At 46.5% G+C, this 14,606-nt stretch overlaps 1 protein-coding gene and 1 long non-coding RNA gene across 2 annotated transcripts in view; one reads left to right on the top strand and one right to left on the bottom strand.

The window, feature by feature from the left end:
* kcnt2 (potassium channel, subfamily T, member 2) overlaps positions 1–14,606 on the bottom strand; it is a 1,159,267-nt gene that overhangs the window by 492,924 nt on the left and 651,737 nt on the right. The window contains exons 18-19 of the mRNA XM_038794878.1: positions 7,275–7,331; positions 7,003–7,152 (exon numbers count right to left, since the gene is read on the bottom strand). Coding sequence (XP_038650806.1) covers positions 7,003–7,152; positions 7,275–7,331 — 207 coding nt within the window. The remainder of the gene's footprint in view (positions 1–7,002; positions 7,153–7,274; positions 7,332–14,606) is intronic.
* LOC119964831 overlaps positions 1–14,606 on the top strand; it is a 78,912-nt gene that overhangs the window by 1,532 nt on the left and 62,774 nt on the right. The window lies entirely within an intron of this gene.

Below are 14,606 nucleotides of genomic sequence, written 5' to 3'. Positions count from 1 at the left end.
TCCGGGTAAAGAACCTACCTCTGACATCCCCCTATATCTTCCACCATTTACCTTAAATTTATGTCCCCTTGTAATGGTTTGTTCCACCCGGGGAAAAAGTCTCTGACTGTCTATTCTATCTATTCCCCTGATCATCTTATAAACCGCTATCAAGTCGGCTCTCATCCTTCTCCATTCTCATGAGAAAAGGCCTAGCACCCTCAACCTTTCCTCGTAAGACCTACTCTCTATTCCAGGCAACATCCTGGTAAATCTCCTTTGCACCTTTTCCAAAGCTTCCACATCCTTCCTAAAATGAGGCGACCAGAACTGCACACAGTACTCCAAAGCACAGCTGCATCATCACCTCTTGGATCTTAAATTCAATCCCTCTGCTAATGAACTCTAGCACACCATAGGCCTTCTTCACAGCTCTATCCACTTGAGTGGCAACTTTCAAAGATCTATGAACATAGACCCCAAGATCTCTCTGCTCCTCCACATTGCCAAGAACCCTGCTGTTAACCCTGTATTCCGCATTCATATTTGTCCTTCCAAAATGGACAACCTCACACTTTTCAGGGTTTAACTCCATCTGCCACTTCTCAGCCCAGCTCTGCATCCTATCTATGTCTCTTTGTAGCTGACAACAGCCCTCCTCACTATCCACAACTTCACCACTCTTCGTATCATCTGCAAATCTACTGACCCACCCTTCAACACCCTCATCCAAGTCATTAATGAAAATCACAAACAGCAGAGAACCCAGAACTGATCCCTGCGGTATGCCATTGGTAAGTGGGCTCCAGACTGAATATTTGCCATCCACCACCACTCTCTGACTTCTATTGGTTAGCCAGTTCGTTATCCAACTAGTCAAATTTCCCACTATACCATGCCTCCTTACTTTCTGCATAAGCCTACCATGGGGAACCTTATCAAATGCCTTACTAAAATCCATGTACACTACATCCACTGCTTTACCTTCATCCATGTGCTTGGTCACCTCCTCAAAGAATTGAAGTAATGAGAGTTTATAATGTGCAAACAAAACAAACAGCGTTTAAAGTAAGACCAGGGGCACGATATTCCCGAACTGCGACTAGCTGCTCCCGCCAGCAGGAAAACAAGAGTGATTCCCATTCACACTGGGAGCGACGCTGACATGCCAATAAATGGCACTTGGAAAAGGTTTTTGCCGAAATCGCCTTTTCCATGCCATTCAATAGTCCGCCAGGGTCGGCTTTGTAACTCAGAGAGGTGGGACTAAAGGGCGCTCCAATCTGAAATAGCTGCTGTGCCCCCACCTCCCCACAATGGAGCACTGGCATTTCCCCACCCCCACACTGACCCCCACACCCTAAATGTCAGCAAGGTCCCCCCCTCCCCAGAACCCCCCTTCAGCCTTCCACATTCAGTGTCCCCCCATGCTGAGTAACTGTTGAATGGCTTAATGGCTGCGGATGGGGCGAGCAATCAAAGAAATCCCATTCCAAGGAAGATCCTTGACCTTAACCCCTCCAGCCAGTAGAAGCCCCCCTGACCACCATCTCCAAGGAACGACCACAATCGGCACCCTGACAGCAATTGTTCAGAGATTACTTAACACTTTGCCCCCCCCCCCGGGACTGCAAACTACCAGGTTCACACCCCTCGATACTTGCACCGATTCACGCCAGTGGGATTCTCATCTGAGCTGGGGTGGAGCATATCAACCGGCTTGTGAAGGTGTGGCTTACCCACCAATGACATGCAAAATAGCTCTACTGAGTTATTTTCATGCTCCCATAGGGAGCCCGTCTGGGACTTCGGGAAAACCACCAGCTGGGCAGGGACGGAGAATACCGACCGGTTTGCCACATAGCACGAATCCTGATTTTGCCTCGATGCAGATTCTTCCACAAATCGGGAATCGCGCTTCCAGCAGGTGAATTTGGAGAATTCCCCCTCCATCGCTGTTGCTTTGCCAAGAGAGGCAACTTGAAGTTAGAAAGAACTTTTGAATTTAGTTTTAAGCTGGACCCAGATGAAGCTGAACAGGACTGAGAAAAGAAGACCTCCCAAAAGAACAAATTCCAGATACCAGGGAGTTGGGGAAAAAGTATGTCTCAGGGAGACAATTAAGTTAAAGTAACAATAAACAATAAGTTAAACAAGGTCCTATTGGGTGAAGTTAAAGTAAAACACAGAGAAAGAGCTCTTAGTTAAAGAGACACCTGCAAGACCCAGATTTAAAGCAACAAGCCAGACATTAGAGGTGAATCAGAAATTTGGTGACATCTTAATACAACCTATGAAAGTAGCAAGGCTGGGTACCTGAGAGATAGTGTGGAAGCTTGAATGCACATGGCAAACCATGGCAGAGGAATGCTGAAAGGACAGATTGAAATAGTGGAAGTGGATCCTTGGTGAAGGCACCCACAAGAAATGTTTTGTTGGGAGAAGACTAAGGTGTGTTTTTTTCGAGAGTGGACTTTGGAAACCCTTGTGTGGAAGTTCGCCCGCCAGTGAGGCCAAGTGGCTCATGGTCTAAAATGTATCTGGGTAAAGCTGATGAAAAACCCACAGCAGTAATATCGGATGGAATCTGTCACTTGGGGTGTGATTTAACAGCTATGTTGTGCTCGGTGTAATCCTTGCGTACCAGATAGATAGTGAGATCCGCGCAGGATGGCAATTGGTTTCTGATCTAACCGATCTTCTCCCTTGGGCATGTTCCGTATCCCATGCGGATATGGCGTGGTAAAAATGAACACCAATTGAGGGCAATCTCCATCTCATTGACAAGATGGACACCCTATCTAACGGCCTCCTGGGATCTAATCAGCTTCCCAGCGGGAGGTCAAGCAGGCGTCTTTTTGCGCACCTATTTAAAAATGGGAACCGAGCGCAATGGTTGGTGTGGGGATCGGAGAAGGTGAGTCGGCATTTTTGAAACTGATCATACAACCCAGGGGCACCGGAGTTCATGCCCCAGTGCTCGGGATGGGAGGGAGGTTGGGTGAGCCCCCAGGATGGGGACAGGCCTGGTTGGGGGCTGGGCGCCATTAGTCCGGGGTTGCCCCTGGGCCAAAGGTGGGGAGGGGGGGGGGGCTGGGCTCGGCACTTGTGGCCCTACAAGCCAACCCCCACATTGTGTGTACCCATAACAGGGGCAACTACAGCTGCTGTCTGTGTCCCAGTGAACACCTCCAGAAAGGCGGATTGATCTGAATGAGCAATTTGATAAAGGTGTTGAAGAAATGCTTTTGTAGATTGCTGGCAAGTTTATTGTATTGTTGATTGTTTAATGTTTGAAGTATGTTTCGCTTTCTTTGTATAAAAGCACTGTTGTAGTTTTCTGTTTGTACTGATATTCTGTAGCGAAAAGGTGCTTGTGTGTGTTTAGCATGATGCCTTTTTCTTGTCGGTTATTGGTTAATGTGACATATGGACTGTTTAATTGTTTGTATTCATCTTTTTTGCATAAAGGTACTGTTGACCATTTAGTAAACAAATTATTCTCAAGTGGTGTTCCTGCAAATGTGTTTGTTGCTTGTTCCTGTTGGTAGCCGCAAATACCTGAAGGCTGTGTGTTTGTTTGCTGTTGCCTCTTTTGTTTCTTTGGCCTGGAGTAAGGAAAAGGAGGAAGTAAGGTGGCTTATTGCCAGCACTGGAGAAGGTGACTTTTCATTGTTGAGAGCTTTTTCACTGTTGGGCAGCATGGTCACACAGTGGTCAGCACAGTTGCTTCACAGCTCAGGGTCCCAATTTCGATTCCCGGCTTGGGTTGCTGTCTTTGTGGAGTCTGCACATTCTCCCCGTGTCTCCGTGGGTTTCCTCCGGGTGCTCTGGTTTCCTCCCACAGTCCAAAGATGTGCAAGTTAGGTGGACTGCCCATGCTAAATTGCCCTTACTGTCCAAAAAGGGTGGTGGGGTTACTGGGTTACGGGTATAGGGTGGAGGCATGGGCTTAAGTAGTGTGCTCTTTCCAAAGGCCGGTGCAGACTTGATGGGCCGAATGGCTTCCTTCTGCACTGTAAGTTCTATGATTCTATGAAACCCACTGCTGGGAGCTGTAGAAGGGTGAGAGAGAGGAGGATTGATCCGGCTACAGTGGCCTGGAGACTGTGTGTTTGTTTGCTAATGCCCCTTTGCTTTTGTGGCCTGGAGTTAGGAAAAGGAGGATGTGAGATAACCTGCTGCCAGCGCTGGAGACGGGGAAAGGAAACACTTTCCCTCTTCTGGTGTGCATTGCATTGGTGTGTTCTTGCCTTGCTGAACAGACTACTGCTAGAAGCTTCAGGAGGAAGAGAGAGAGGTGGATTCATCCGAATGAGCATGTTGAGAAGGTGTTGAAGAATTGTTTTTACAGATTTCTGGTGACTTTATTGTATTGTTGACTGTTTCATGTTTTATGTCTGGAGGTCATGAGTTTGTTTTCTGCTGCCTCTTTTGCTTCTGTGGCCTGGAGCAAGGAAAGTGAAGATGTTTGATGACCTGTTTCCAGTGCCGGAAGAGGAGAAGACATGCTCTTTCTCTCTTCTGGTGTGCTGTGTGTCGGTGTGACTTTCCAGTGCGACTTTCTACTGTTTAGAGTCTATTGCTGAGATCTGCGGGAGGAGGAGAGAGAGAGTAGCTTGATCTGAATGAGCAACTTGATGAAGGTGTTGATTAAATGCTTTTGCATTTAATCAGCCGTCTGTGTCGGCACTGGTAGCGGCTCATTATACAAGGCAGGAGGATGAGATAAGCTCTGGTACTCCTCAATCTATGTCATAGTCTGACTCCTGTCTTTCTGTGGATAGCACGCTCACACCCATCACCTGCACGTGGTATGCATCGCAGGCTCCTGACCTAGAACCACTGTTTCTGAGGGCCAGAGGGTGGGGAGCAGAGGGAACAGGGGGATGGGGTACTGGCTGGCCCGCTATGCAGAATAACGTGGCAGAAGCTTCACCTGTATCAGGTGTACATTTACAAAGCCCGAACTGTCTCTAGCTAACGATGGTACCCATCCCCCCTCTTCAAGAGCCTACTCAGTGATCCTCAATCTTCTTAAATTTCATGCTCTGCCGGCACGTCTAGGTGCCCCTCCCCCCCCCCCCCCCCCCCGAATGGCCTCGGAGGTGGGGGCAGCCTGTTGCTTTTCATGCCATGTGGCCTTTGATGCCACTGGCGGGCATCCTCTGGAGTCCTGGCCGCTTTACGGATGTCACTGGTATCACTGTGCCGCCCTGTTCTGCTCGCCGACCTCGAGACGCACTGGGATAAGAAGGGGTGATTCGGAAGAGCTGAGACCACCTTCGTCTCCCTGGTGGCAGGCTTCAGAATGGCCTCCAGTGCTGCCTCCTCCTGGCTGGTGCCCGTGGGGCCCTGGGGGACTGCATGGGATGGAGTGGCAGTTGGAGTGAGCTCTAGTGGTCCTTGCATCATCTGGCCCTGCCGCCTCCCCATTGTCTGCACCATGGTATTGATGCCCTCAGCGATGCTCCTCAGTTACTGGGACATGCTCCACAGTGCTTTGTCCACCTGCGTCTGGGACACATACCTCAGCGACTGGGTGTAGGCCCTCAGTCATGGCCATCACTGACTGAGCCACACCTTGGAAACCACCACTCATGGTGCTGACATCGTGCTCCAGGGTTCCACCGTGGTCTCCAACCTAGCACTGTTGGCCTTGGTGCCACATATTGCCGGTGCCATCCTGCAATGGATCTCATAATCTTTATTATTATTTTTTTTCTTAAATTTACAGTCTCAAATTCATTTTTTCCAATTAAGCGGCAATTTAATGTGGCCAATCAACCTACTCTACACGTCTTTCGGTTGTGGGGGCGAAACCCACGCAAACACGGGGAGAATGTGCAAACTCCACATGGACAATTTTATTATTATTATTGTCACAAGAAGGCTTACATTACACTGCAATGAAGTTACTGTGAAAATCCCCTAGTCGCCACACTCCGGCGCCTGTTCGGGTACACTGAGGGAGAATTCAGAACGTCCAATTCACCTAACACCACATCTTTCAGGACTCATGGGAGGAAACCGGAGCACCCGGAGAAAACCCATGCAGACATGGATAGAACGTGCAGACTCCGCACAGGCAGTGACCCAAGCCGGGAATCGAACCTAGGACACTGGCGCTGTGAAGCAACAGTGCTAACCACTGTGCTACCGAGTGTGTTGTGTCTGACCACAGTTGACCTATTGTTTTACATGGACACTGCACTTGCTGAGAACATCAAAGTATAAGATACCTTTTGTAACTTGTGTTATTTTTTCAAATCTGTGCACATGTGTAATGATATAGGTGGGGTAAAGAAGTAGTGTATTATAGTTAATCTTTTCTTGTTGAATAAATGTTTTATTCTTTTGTTAAATGTTTATCAGCAGTCCTGCGACTAAGTTCATCCATGCTTCTAAACAAAATATAAATGAAAGTTACAGTCTATTGAGCTAGGATTCTATTCTGGGACCTGACTGACAAGCAGTAACATCAGTTGGGATTTTAACAATGGGCAACTGTTTGTCAGATGGTGAAAATGAGAAACTACAAACCCGTCTATTTTGGCATGAATAATAGAAAATAAAGATATTATTTGATTGGAGAGAGATTGCAGCACGCTGGTCCAGAGGGATCTGGATGTCCTGGTACATGGATCACAAGAAGCTGGTATATAATAAGTGTTTAGGAAGGCAAATGGAATGTTGGTGTTTACTGCAAGGGGAATCAAGTATACAAGTAGGGACGTTTTGAGACAGGGCATTGGTGAGACCACATCAGGAGTCTTATCCCCAGGCAGCTGTGGAGACAGGGTCATCGAATATTTTTAAGGTTGAGTTAGACAGATAATTGAGCCAAAATCAGATCATCCTTGATCTTATCAAATGGCAGAGCAAGCTCGAGCAGTTGAACAACCTACTTCTGCTTCTAATTTGTATGTTCTTGTGAAATATGCATTGGTTGGTAATTACTATACTAAGCATGAAAACAAATATTGCACTTTTCAAAGTCAGGGCAATGGATAAAATTCTTACTTTTTATGTGCATGAAAGGAAGTGTAAGTAAAGCTCTTCCCCTCATACTCTGCGAAGAATATGCTTTCTTCCATCTTAATGTGATAGACTTCATTGCCTGAGCACTTTCCATACATCGTTTGCCACTGTTCATGGGATTGGTGGCCATCCCTGAAAAACATAGCAGCACAAAAATATCTGAAAATGGTTTGAGAATCTATTATCAATAGAAATTGGTGGCAGCTTGCAGATACATAATTAAACACATATACACAGATGCATTTGCATTTCACCTGGTTTGAGTCTGTTTAGTTCCAGTTAGTTGTCTAAATGCCTCCCATGGTGCAGATCTGAAAACAAGAATTACATGAAGTCCATCAGTTGCTCATCTGAATTACATCCTACATTGTCAAAAGCAATATAACTTAGTTAACTGGTAATCATATTATACAGGTAATATACACTTTAAAAACTTAATTATAAACCACAATGAAAGACTAAATTACAGTATTCCAGTTTGTGCATCATTATATACCAAGAAACATGTCATGTTTCCAGCAGTCATCTCCTCATTTTTAATAGACACCGCATAATATTAAGTCCTATTTTATCTGTAATCACGATCAGTGAAACTTACTGGCTGATATTTTTGAATATTTTTCACTTTTTTTTATTCACTAGCCAATGATCCTCCTGAAAAGTGCATGTTGTGACCTGAGGTGACGATTGATCGTCATTTCGACCTGAAAAATTAACTCTGTTTCTCTCGACAGACGCTGCCTGACCTGCCAAGTATTTCCAGCACTTCACTTTCATTCCCTTTTCCCCAGTTGTTTGAAACTATGCATTTAGTGTTATTTTTGCCCCCATATACAAAGTATTTACATTTACTGTCAACACCATTGGCGCAGCACTTCTTTATGATGTACCTGGCGAGCAACCCCTTCCTGCATCAATGCAGGTTTATTTACAACCTCCCAGTGATGCAACAGCCAACAGATCAAAGGAGAGGAGCAATGGGTGTTTCGAAATAGCATTATCTCCAATTGCCATTGTGATCTGGCCTTATGTCCCGTAAACCCTTATACAATCCAACCCACCATGGCCACTCATAACCCCCAGGCCAATTTATGCCCCTCCACCCAATTCTGTGATCCATCATATCCTCCATGTCAACCAATGTCCCACCATCCACTTCACGATTCTTCATACCCTCCATCCCACCTATGCCTCTCTATCCCCTCTGGCCCCACAAACCATCCATACCAACTATTCACCTCCACTTACCCCCATGGTCCTTTATAGCTCTATGTAAACTTAGTCCCAACTAATGCCAAATCATGCCCCCATCCATTAGCCTTTTCCTTCACACCCATCATGCCAACTCACCCACAATCCACAATGGACAGATCTCAGGAGCCATGCTGAGATTAAATAAAGTTCTAAGTGCCATTTGCAGACTTTACTTTAAAAAAAATTACATTTACATTCTTTAGCTACATCCTTATAAAAGACAAACATTTAATTTGAGTTCTTAATCCCATATAGAAATCAACTTTGGAATTTATAGTTCTTAGGGTGCTTTGACCACAGAGCTGTTAATCAAAGTATGAAATGGAAGGTCACAAAATCAGTTAAGCAGCATTAATCCAGTAACGGTAGCCCTGAGGCTTATGTCAACAGAGTGGAATAGTAAGCAATTATTCTTTTAACACATAACAGACATTTATTTCTTCAAAAAAATTAAAGGGCAGCAATTTTAAATAGCTTGACAGTATGACAAATGTTGTAGCCAGTTCATTTGAGACTTTTGATGGTTGCTTCTGTCAGTTCATTTTAACAGTCCAACTGCGCTTGACAGTTACCGTATATACTCGCGTATCCTGCGATCTCGCGTATCATGCGACCCCTAAATTTTCGTCCCCAAAACATGATTTTATCATATATCTTATGTATCATGCGAGTCACTTTTTTGAGATACCAGATGACACTAGGCTAGGCTTTCCGCCGTAAACAACCGAATGAGAAACAGCTGTTTTGCTGTTTCTAATCACGATAATAAACAGTTACCTAACACGTAACAAGTACCGTAACACATAACAACAATCGAATACATTCTACCCTTAGCCACTATGGAGAAAAGATCTGCGAAGAAATATACTGCTAAATCGAAGCTGCAAGTTGTTGCCAAAGCGGAACAAAGCAACAACGTTAAAGCTGCAAAGCTGTTCGGTGTCGCAGAAAGCTGTGTCCGAAACTGGAGAAAACAAAAAGAAAAATTGAAGGAAACTCCTTCCTATAAATGCGCAAATCGCGGGTCGAAATGTCATTGGCCGCAGTTAGAAGATAAAGTATCAAAGTGGGTGTCCGAAAATCGGGAAAATAGTTATATTATTGTATGGGATATGTTTAGGTCACATCGAGTGGATTCTGTTGTGAAAGCTGTTCGCGAATCGAACACCGATATAGCAATCGTTCCAGCTGGCTTGACTAGCGTCGTTCAGCCACTTGACGTATCCATTAATAAGCCATTTAAAGTCAATATAAGAAAGAAATGGAATGACTGGATGATGGAAGGAGAGAAATCATTTACGAAGGGAGGGAATATGAAGGCTCCGGATTTGCCTCTACTGTGTTTGTGGGTAAAAGAAGCATGGGCTGAGATAGATGGAGATTTGATTGTTAAAGCATTTAAAAAATGTGGAATAGCAAATGCTTTGGATGGAAGTGAAGATGATGCCTTATTCGAAGATGCAGGAGAAGAGGATGAAAATATTGAAGACCTGGAAGATGATCAGTATGACGACTGCCTCGATGAAGAAGAATTCCAAGCTTTATTTGATGATGACACTGATAACAATGAAAGCGAATTTGAAGGATTTTAGTTTACCTGTAATAGTTTGTTTTAATAGTGTTTTTATTTTATTAAATGTTAATTAACCTACATATGTATTCCTGTTTTATATTTCATTATGTCCAAAAATAAATATAATAGTTTCATTAACTACTGGGTACTATTTAACTTACCGTAAATGGATACGGTCTGCTTAACAGCCTAACAGCCTAATCTTGGCCAGCACTTCACACCCGCAAATTTTGTATCTCGCGTATCATGCGACCCTCCCAAATTTAGGTGCTCAAAAGTCGCATGATACGCGAGTATATACGGTAATTGGTTCTGCACTTTTATGTACATTCATGTTTACTTTTAACAATTCCAAGAGGTAAATGACCTCTCCCAAGGGGCTGAGCTACTTCAATGGTCATAACTGAAGGATACCCTAACGCTCCAAAAGGGTATCCCACCTCTCCAGAGGACTCCACAAAGGCCAGACTTGCCCCTACCAGAACTAACCTTCCCACCTTGTGTTAATTAGTTAACAAAGGAAATACCTTTTCTGTGGTCCAGTGTATTAATTGCCGACTAAGGAATGTTTCATTGATGTTGATTTTCATTGTTATGGTGAAAATCTTAAAAAGGAAAATCTTCTGTGATTCTTTCTGTCAATCACTGGGAAATTCTTATATCGTTTTCAAAGTTATCAGTACCTACAGGGATTGTAACACTGTCAGATGTGGTCTATGAGTACTGGTGAAGACAGAAGGAAGTGACCGACTCCTTGGAAGGCATTGACAATATTCAACAGCTTCTCTGGAATGGAGAAATTGTGGAGCCCAAAGTCTGTATCGTGCTCATTAAATCCTCTGAACCTAACCATATCAGTTGCTCCTTTGTTACTTTTCATCCTCAATTGCAATGTGTCCATTCTGTACACCTATATTGTATTTGTAAATATGATCAATTTTTCCTGACATGCTTTTCCCCATCTCACACTAATATCCAGTTGTTTCCTTAATTCACCCATCAATTCCTTTAACTCTGTCTTTCTAAAGTTACATGTTCCCAATGGAACGTTGTACTTTATAGTATCCTATATGCCTCTGGGATATTCCAAAGCACATCATATGTTCAATGTGGCAATCCAATACACACTGTACTGGAACCGCCATCATTTCATCCATCTCCTTTTATCTGCTTTACGATCTCTAACTATACAGAGTAATACATTCTGGAAGATGCTTTCCAGCCACCTTTCTAATCAACAAATGCTGTGGCACATGGCCATCTGCTCCTCAAGCTCAGCATTCTTCTGTTTGGACAGCACAAATGCCCAACACGTCACAGTTGATGAATATTCTGCAGGACTACACATGCCTGAATTGGATGCTAATTATATTCAGATGGGAAATTATAACTGGAGACTCATCTGTGGTCAAATACAGAGGAGTAGGCTGAAAGAGGAACTGTTAGTGGCAGGTGCACAATATGCCATGTGTGACTTTAAGTTTATAAGTGTATAAAGAGTAAGCATTAGTTTTCTATCCTTCAATGCCTGGTTAGCCAAGTTCAAACACTGAATATTTTATAATGCAGGATATTTGACAATATGGCCTGCGTTCTCTGTTCTGGAGACTATGGGTGGGATTCTCTCACCCCGGGGCCGGGCCGGAGAATCACGGGGACCGGCGCAAATCGCGCCACGCCGCCCCAACGCCGGTCCGCCGACTCTCTAGAGAACGGAAAATCGGTGCCATTGGCGCCGGCGTGGCGCCGGTCGGGGCCGATCTACGGGGCCCTCCCCGGCGATTCTTGGCCTGGGGTGGGCTGAGCAGCCATGCAAAAAAAGCTGAGTCCCGCCGGCGCCGTTCACGCCTGCTCTTACCCGGCGGGACCTTGGCATGGATGCATCCGGGGGAGTCCAGGTGGGAGGGGAGGGGGGGTCCGACCCCGGGGGGGGGGGGGGCCTCCGCTGTGGCCTGGCCTGCGATCGGGGCCTACCGATCGGTGGGCCGGCCTCTCAGGCTGGGAGCCTCTTTTGTTCCACACCGGCCCCTGGAGCCCTACGGCATGTTGCGCTGGGGCCGGCTTGGAGAAGGGAGCCACTGCGCATGTGCGCATTGGCGCCGATTCCATGGTGCATGCGCAGACCCGCAGCAACCATCTGACACCAGAAATCGGCAGCTAGAGCGAGAAGAAGCACTAGAACAGTGCTGTGTTGGCCCCCTGTAGGGGTCAGAATTGCTGCTCCTGAGGTCATGTTGATGCCGTCGAGAAACGCGTCAAAGAATCCCGCCCTATGTGTTGCCGCCAGTGGAGAATCGTGGAAACTGCATGCTGTTGCTGGCCATCAGAAATTCATGTCATCCAAATGGGCCAGCACGCAGCCTATGTGCAGCTTGCCTGAGTCCTGGCACCACAAGCAACTGATTCACTGGGGTCGGGATTCGCCTTCAAAGCGAGAAGCTTTAAAGTGCCCCACTCACCACAGACTGTCATTCCATCCAAGGCGATGGCTATTAAAAGACCAGCCCTAAGGCCCTCAGGTGCTGACATTGAACGCATGCTGGATGCCGTTTAGGAGAGGAGGGACACCCTCTTCCCCAGGATGGGGCTCAGATTCAAGCCCACTATGCTGAACAAGGCCTGGAATGAGGTGGCAGATCCAGAGAATGTTGCCAGCCTCACCAAGAGAACAGGCATGCATTGGCTTAAGAAGATGTATGACCTCCTTTAGTAACTCGGGCGAGTAACCACGTCTGTGCCCTTGGCATCACGACCATTCCTCACTCCTCACATCTGCTCTCAATCCCCAAGATTCCAATAACACTGCACCTGCCTGCACCTCCCTTACAACCCACCCTCCACGAACCCCCTTTTTGGCCAAGAGCTTTGCACACATATTTCACCAGCTATAAAACCCTCAAAAAACCCGAATCCCTGCATCTCACTATGTCCTTTCTATGTCCCCAAGGATAAAGTGGGCCATAATCACTGGGAGGGCCAGATGACAGGAGTGGGCATCTCAGATATTTGAGTCCACACCCTTTTGAGGAAAGGGCCCTGTAACCCACGGGGGAAGTCAAGGAGAGGGCAGTGGCTGGAATGAAGTTTGGCATGCACCAAACAATGAGAGCCCAATGCAATACGGATGTATGGCAAGTGAGTCTCCCCTCTCCCATAGACCAGTCCTTCCCAAGATCTTACCCCATGTCTTTTGTCTTGCGGGATCCCTTCACACGAGGCCGGCCATCCGGAGTTACTGCCCCCATCCAGATCCTCAGAACAACCCAGAGCGTGATTCCTGGGAATACATTGATGTCTTGGCAGTGCTTTCATCTGCATCCTCCAGCATCGCAGAGACTATTACCTCGGTGGGTAAAGTTAATGATCAGGCTCCTGGGCCACCCTCTGGGGAGAACCACACACAAGCTCCAGCACATCAGGTGGAGGCAGGGACTTCCAAGGGAGAGGTTGGTCAGAGGGTTGCCTGATCCCATGGAACAGAAATCACCCAGACAGATGTTGCACTTCTGGAAAAGTTGATCCCATCACTGGTGCAGATGCAAAAGCAGAGGCAGAATCTATACGAGAGGATGCCAGCAACATTTCAGTGCCTGTAAGTATCGCTGAAGGAGCAGTGGCGTAGTGGTATTGTCACTGGACTAGCAATTGAGAGACCCAGAGTCATGCTTTGGGGACCCGGGTTTAAATCCCGCCCCGGCAGATGGCGAAATTTGAATTCAATATGAAACAAATCTGGAATTAAAAGTGTAAAGGTGACCATTGTTGATTGTCATAAAATCCCATCTAGTTCACAAATGTGGAAGGAAATCTATCGTCCATACCTGGTCTGGCCAACATGTAATTCCAACTCCATAGCAATGTGGTTGATTCTTAAATGCCCTCAGGGATGGGCAATAAATGCTGGTCCAGCCAGCGATGCCCACATCCCATGAACACATCCTGTGAATAAATAAAAGAAACTGGCCTTCAGGCGTATGAAATAGTTCCGACAATACGGGGCACCCAGGCCAGCACTGCAAGGGTGGCGGCACACGGATGTCCATGGCTGAAGTGCAGGGCAGGAGAGCTCAGTCACAGGCAGACATATCCCAGGCGCAGGTGGACATTGCTGTGGCACTTCAGAACTTGGCCCATTCACAAAGGATGAGGACACAAGACCATTGGTCTGACGCTAACTGACCTTAGCCAGTCACTAAGGACATATCACAGGCACAGAGGAACATGACCAAGGCTATGAGGGACATGGCTCACTCGCTGAGGGTCATGATGCAGCCCCATGGCTAATGGCATCAACACCATGGTTCAGCTGAGGGTAGACCTCCATGGCTGGCAGTGTCGGGTGACGGTGGGGCCTCCGGAGCTCACTTTGGCCTGCCCTCCATCCCATAGAGTAATTCTAGGGCCAGTGAGCACCCCGAGGGAGGAAGAAGTGATGGAGGCCATCCCGGTGGGAGAAGCTGGAACATGTCAGCCAGTGAAAACCTCTCCCACCTAACACTGGTGCATCTGCTAGGTGGCAGGCAAAACAGGGTAACACGTCATCACTTGTTACACCTGAAAGCCGGCCGGTCCCATCCAGGCCAGGTCCTCCAGAGGACTAAAGCCAAGGGCTTCACAAGGCAGAGAGCGAAACAAGCAGTAGGCTGCTTCCACTCCTGATGTGCTGTCTGTGGAAACTGATACACTATCAATTACGACGAGACGAGAGTAGAGAGTAATCGAGGCTTTATTAAGCAGAGATGTGTTGCCTCCTGCAGCT

The sequence above is a fragment of the Scyliorhinus canicula genome, chromosome 4 (assembly GCF_902713615.1).
Source record: "Scyliorhinus canicula chromosome 4, sScyCan1.1, whole genome shotgun sequence".
Classification (NCBI taxonomy): Eukaryota; Metazoa; Chordata; class Chondrichthyes; order Carcharhiniformes; family Scyliorhinidae; genus Scyliorhinus; species Scyliorhinus canicula.
This window is presented reverse-complemented; position numbering and strand designations above follow the sequence as displayed.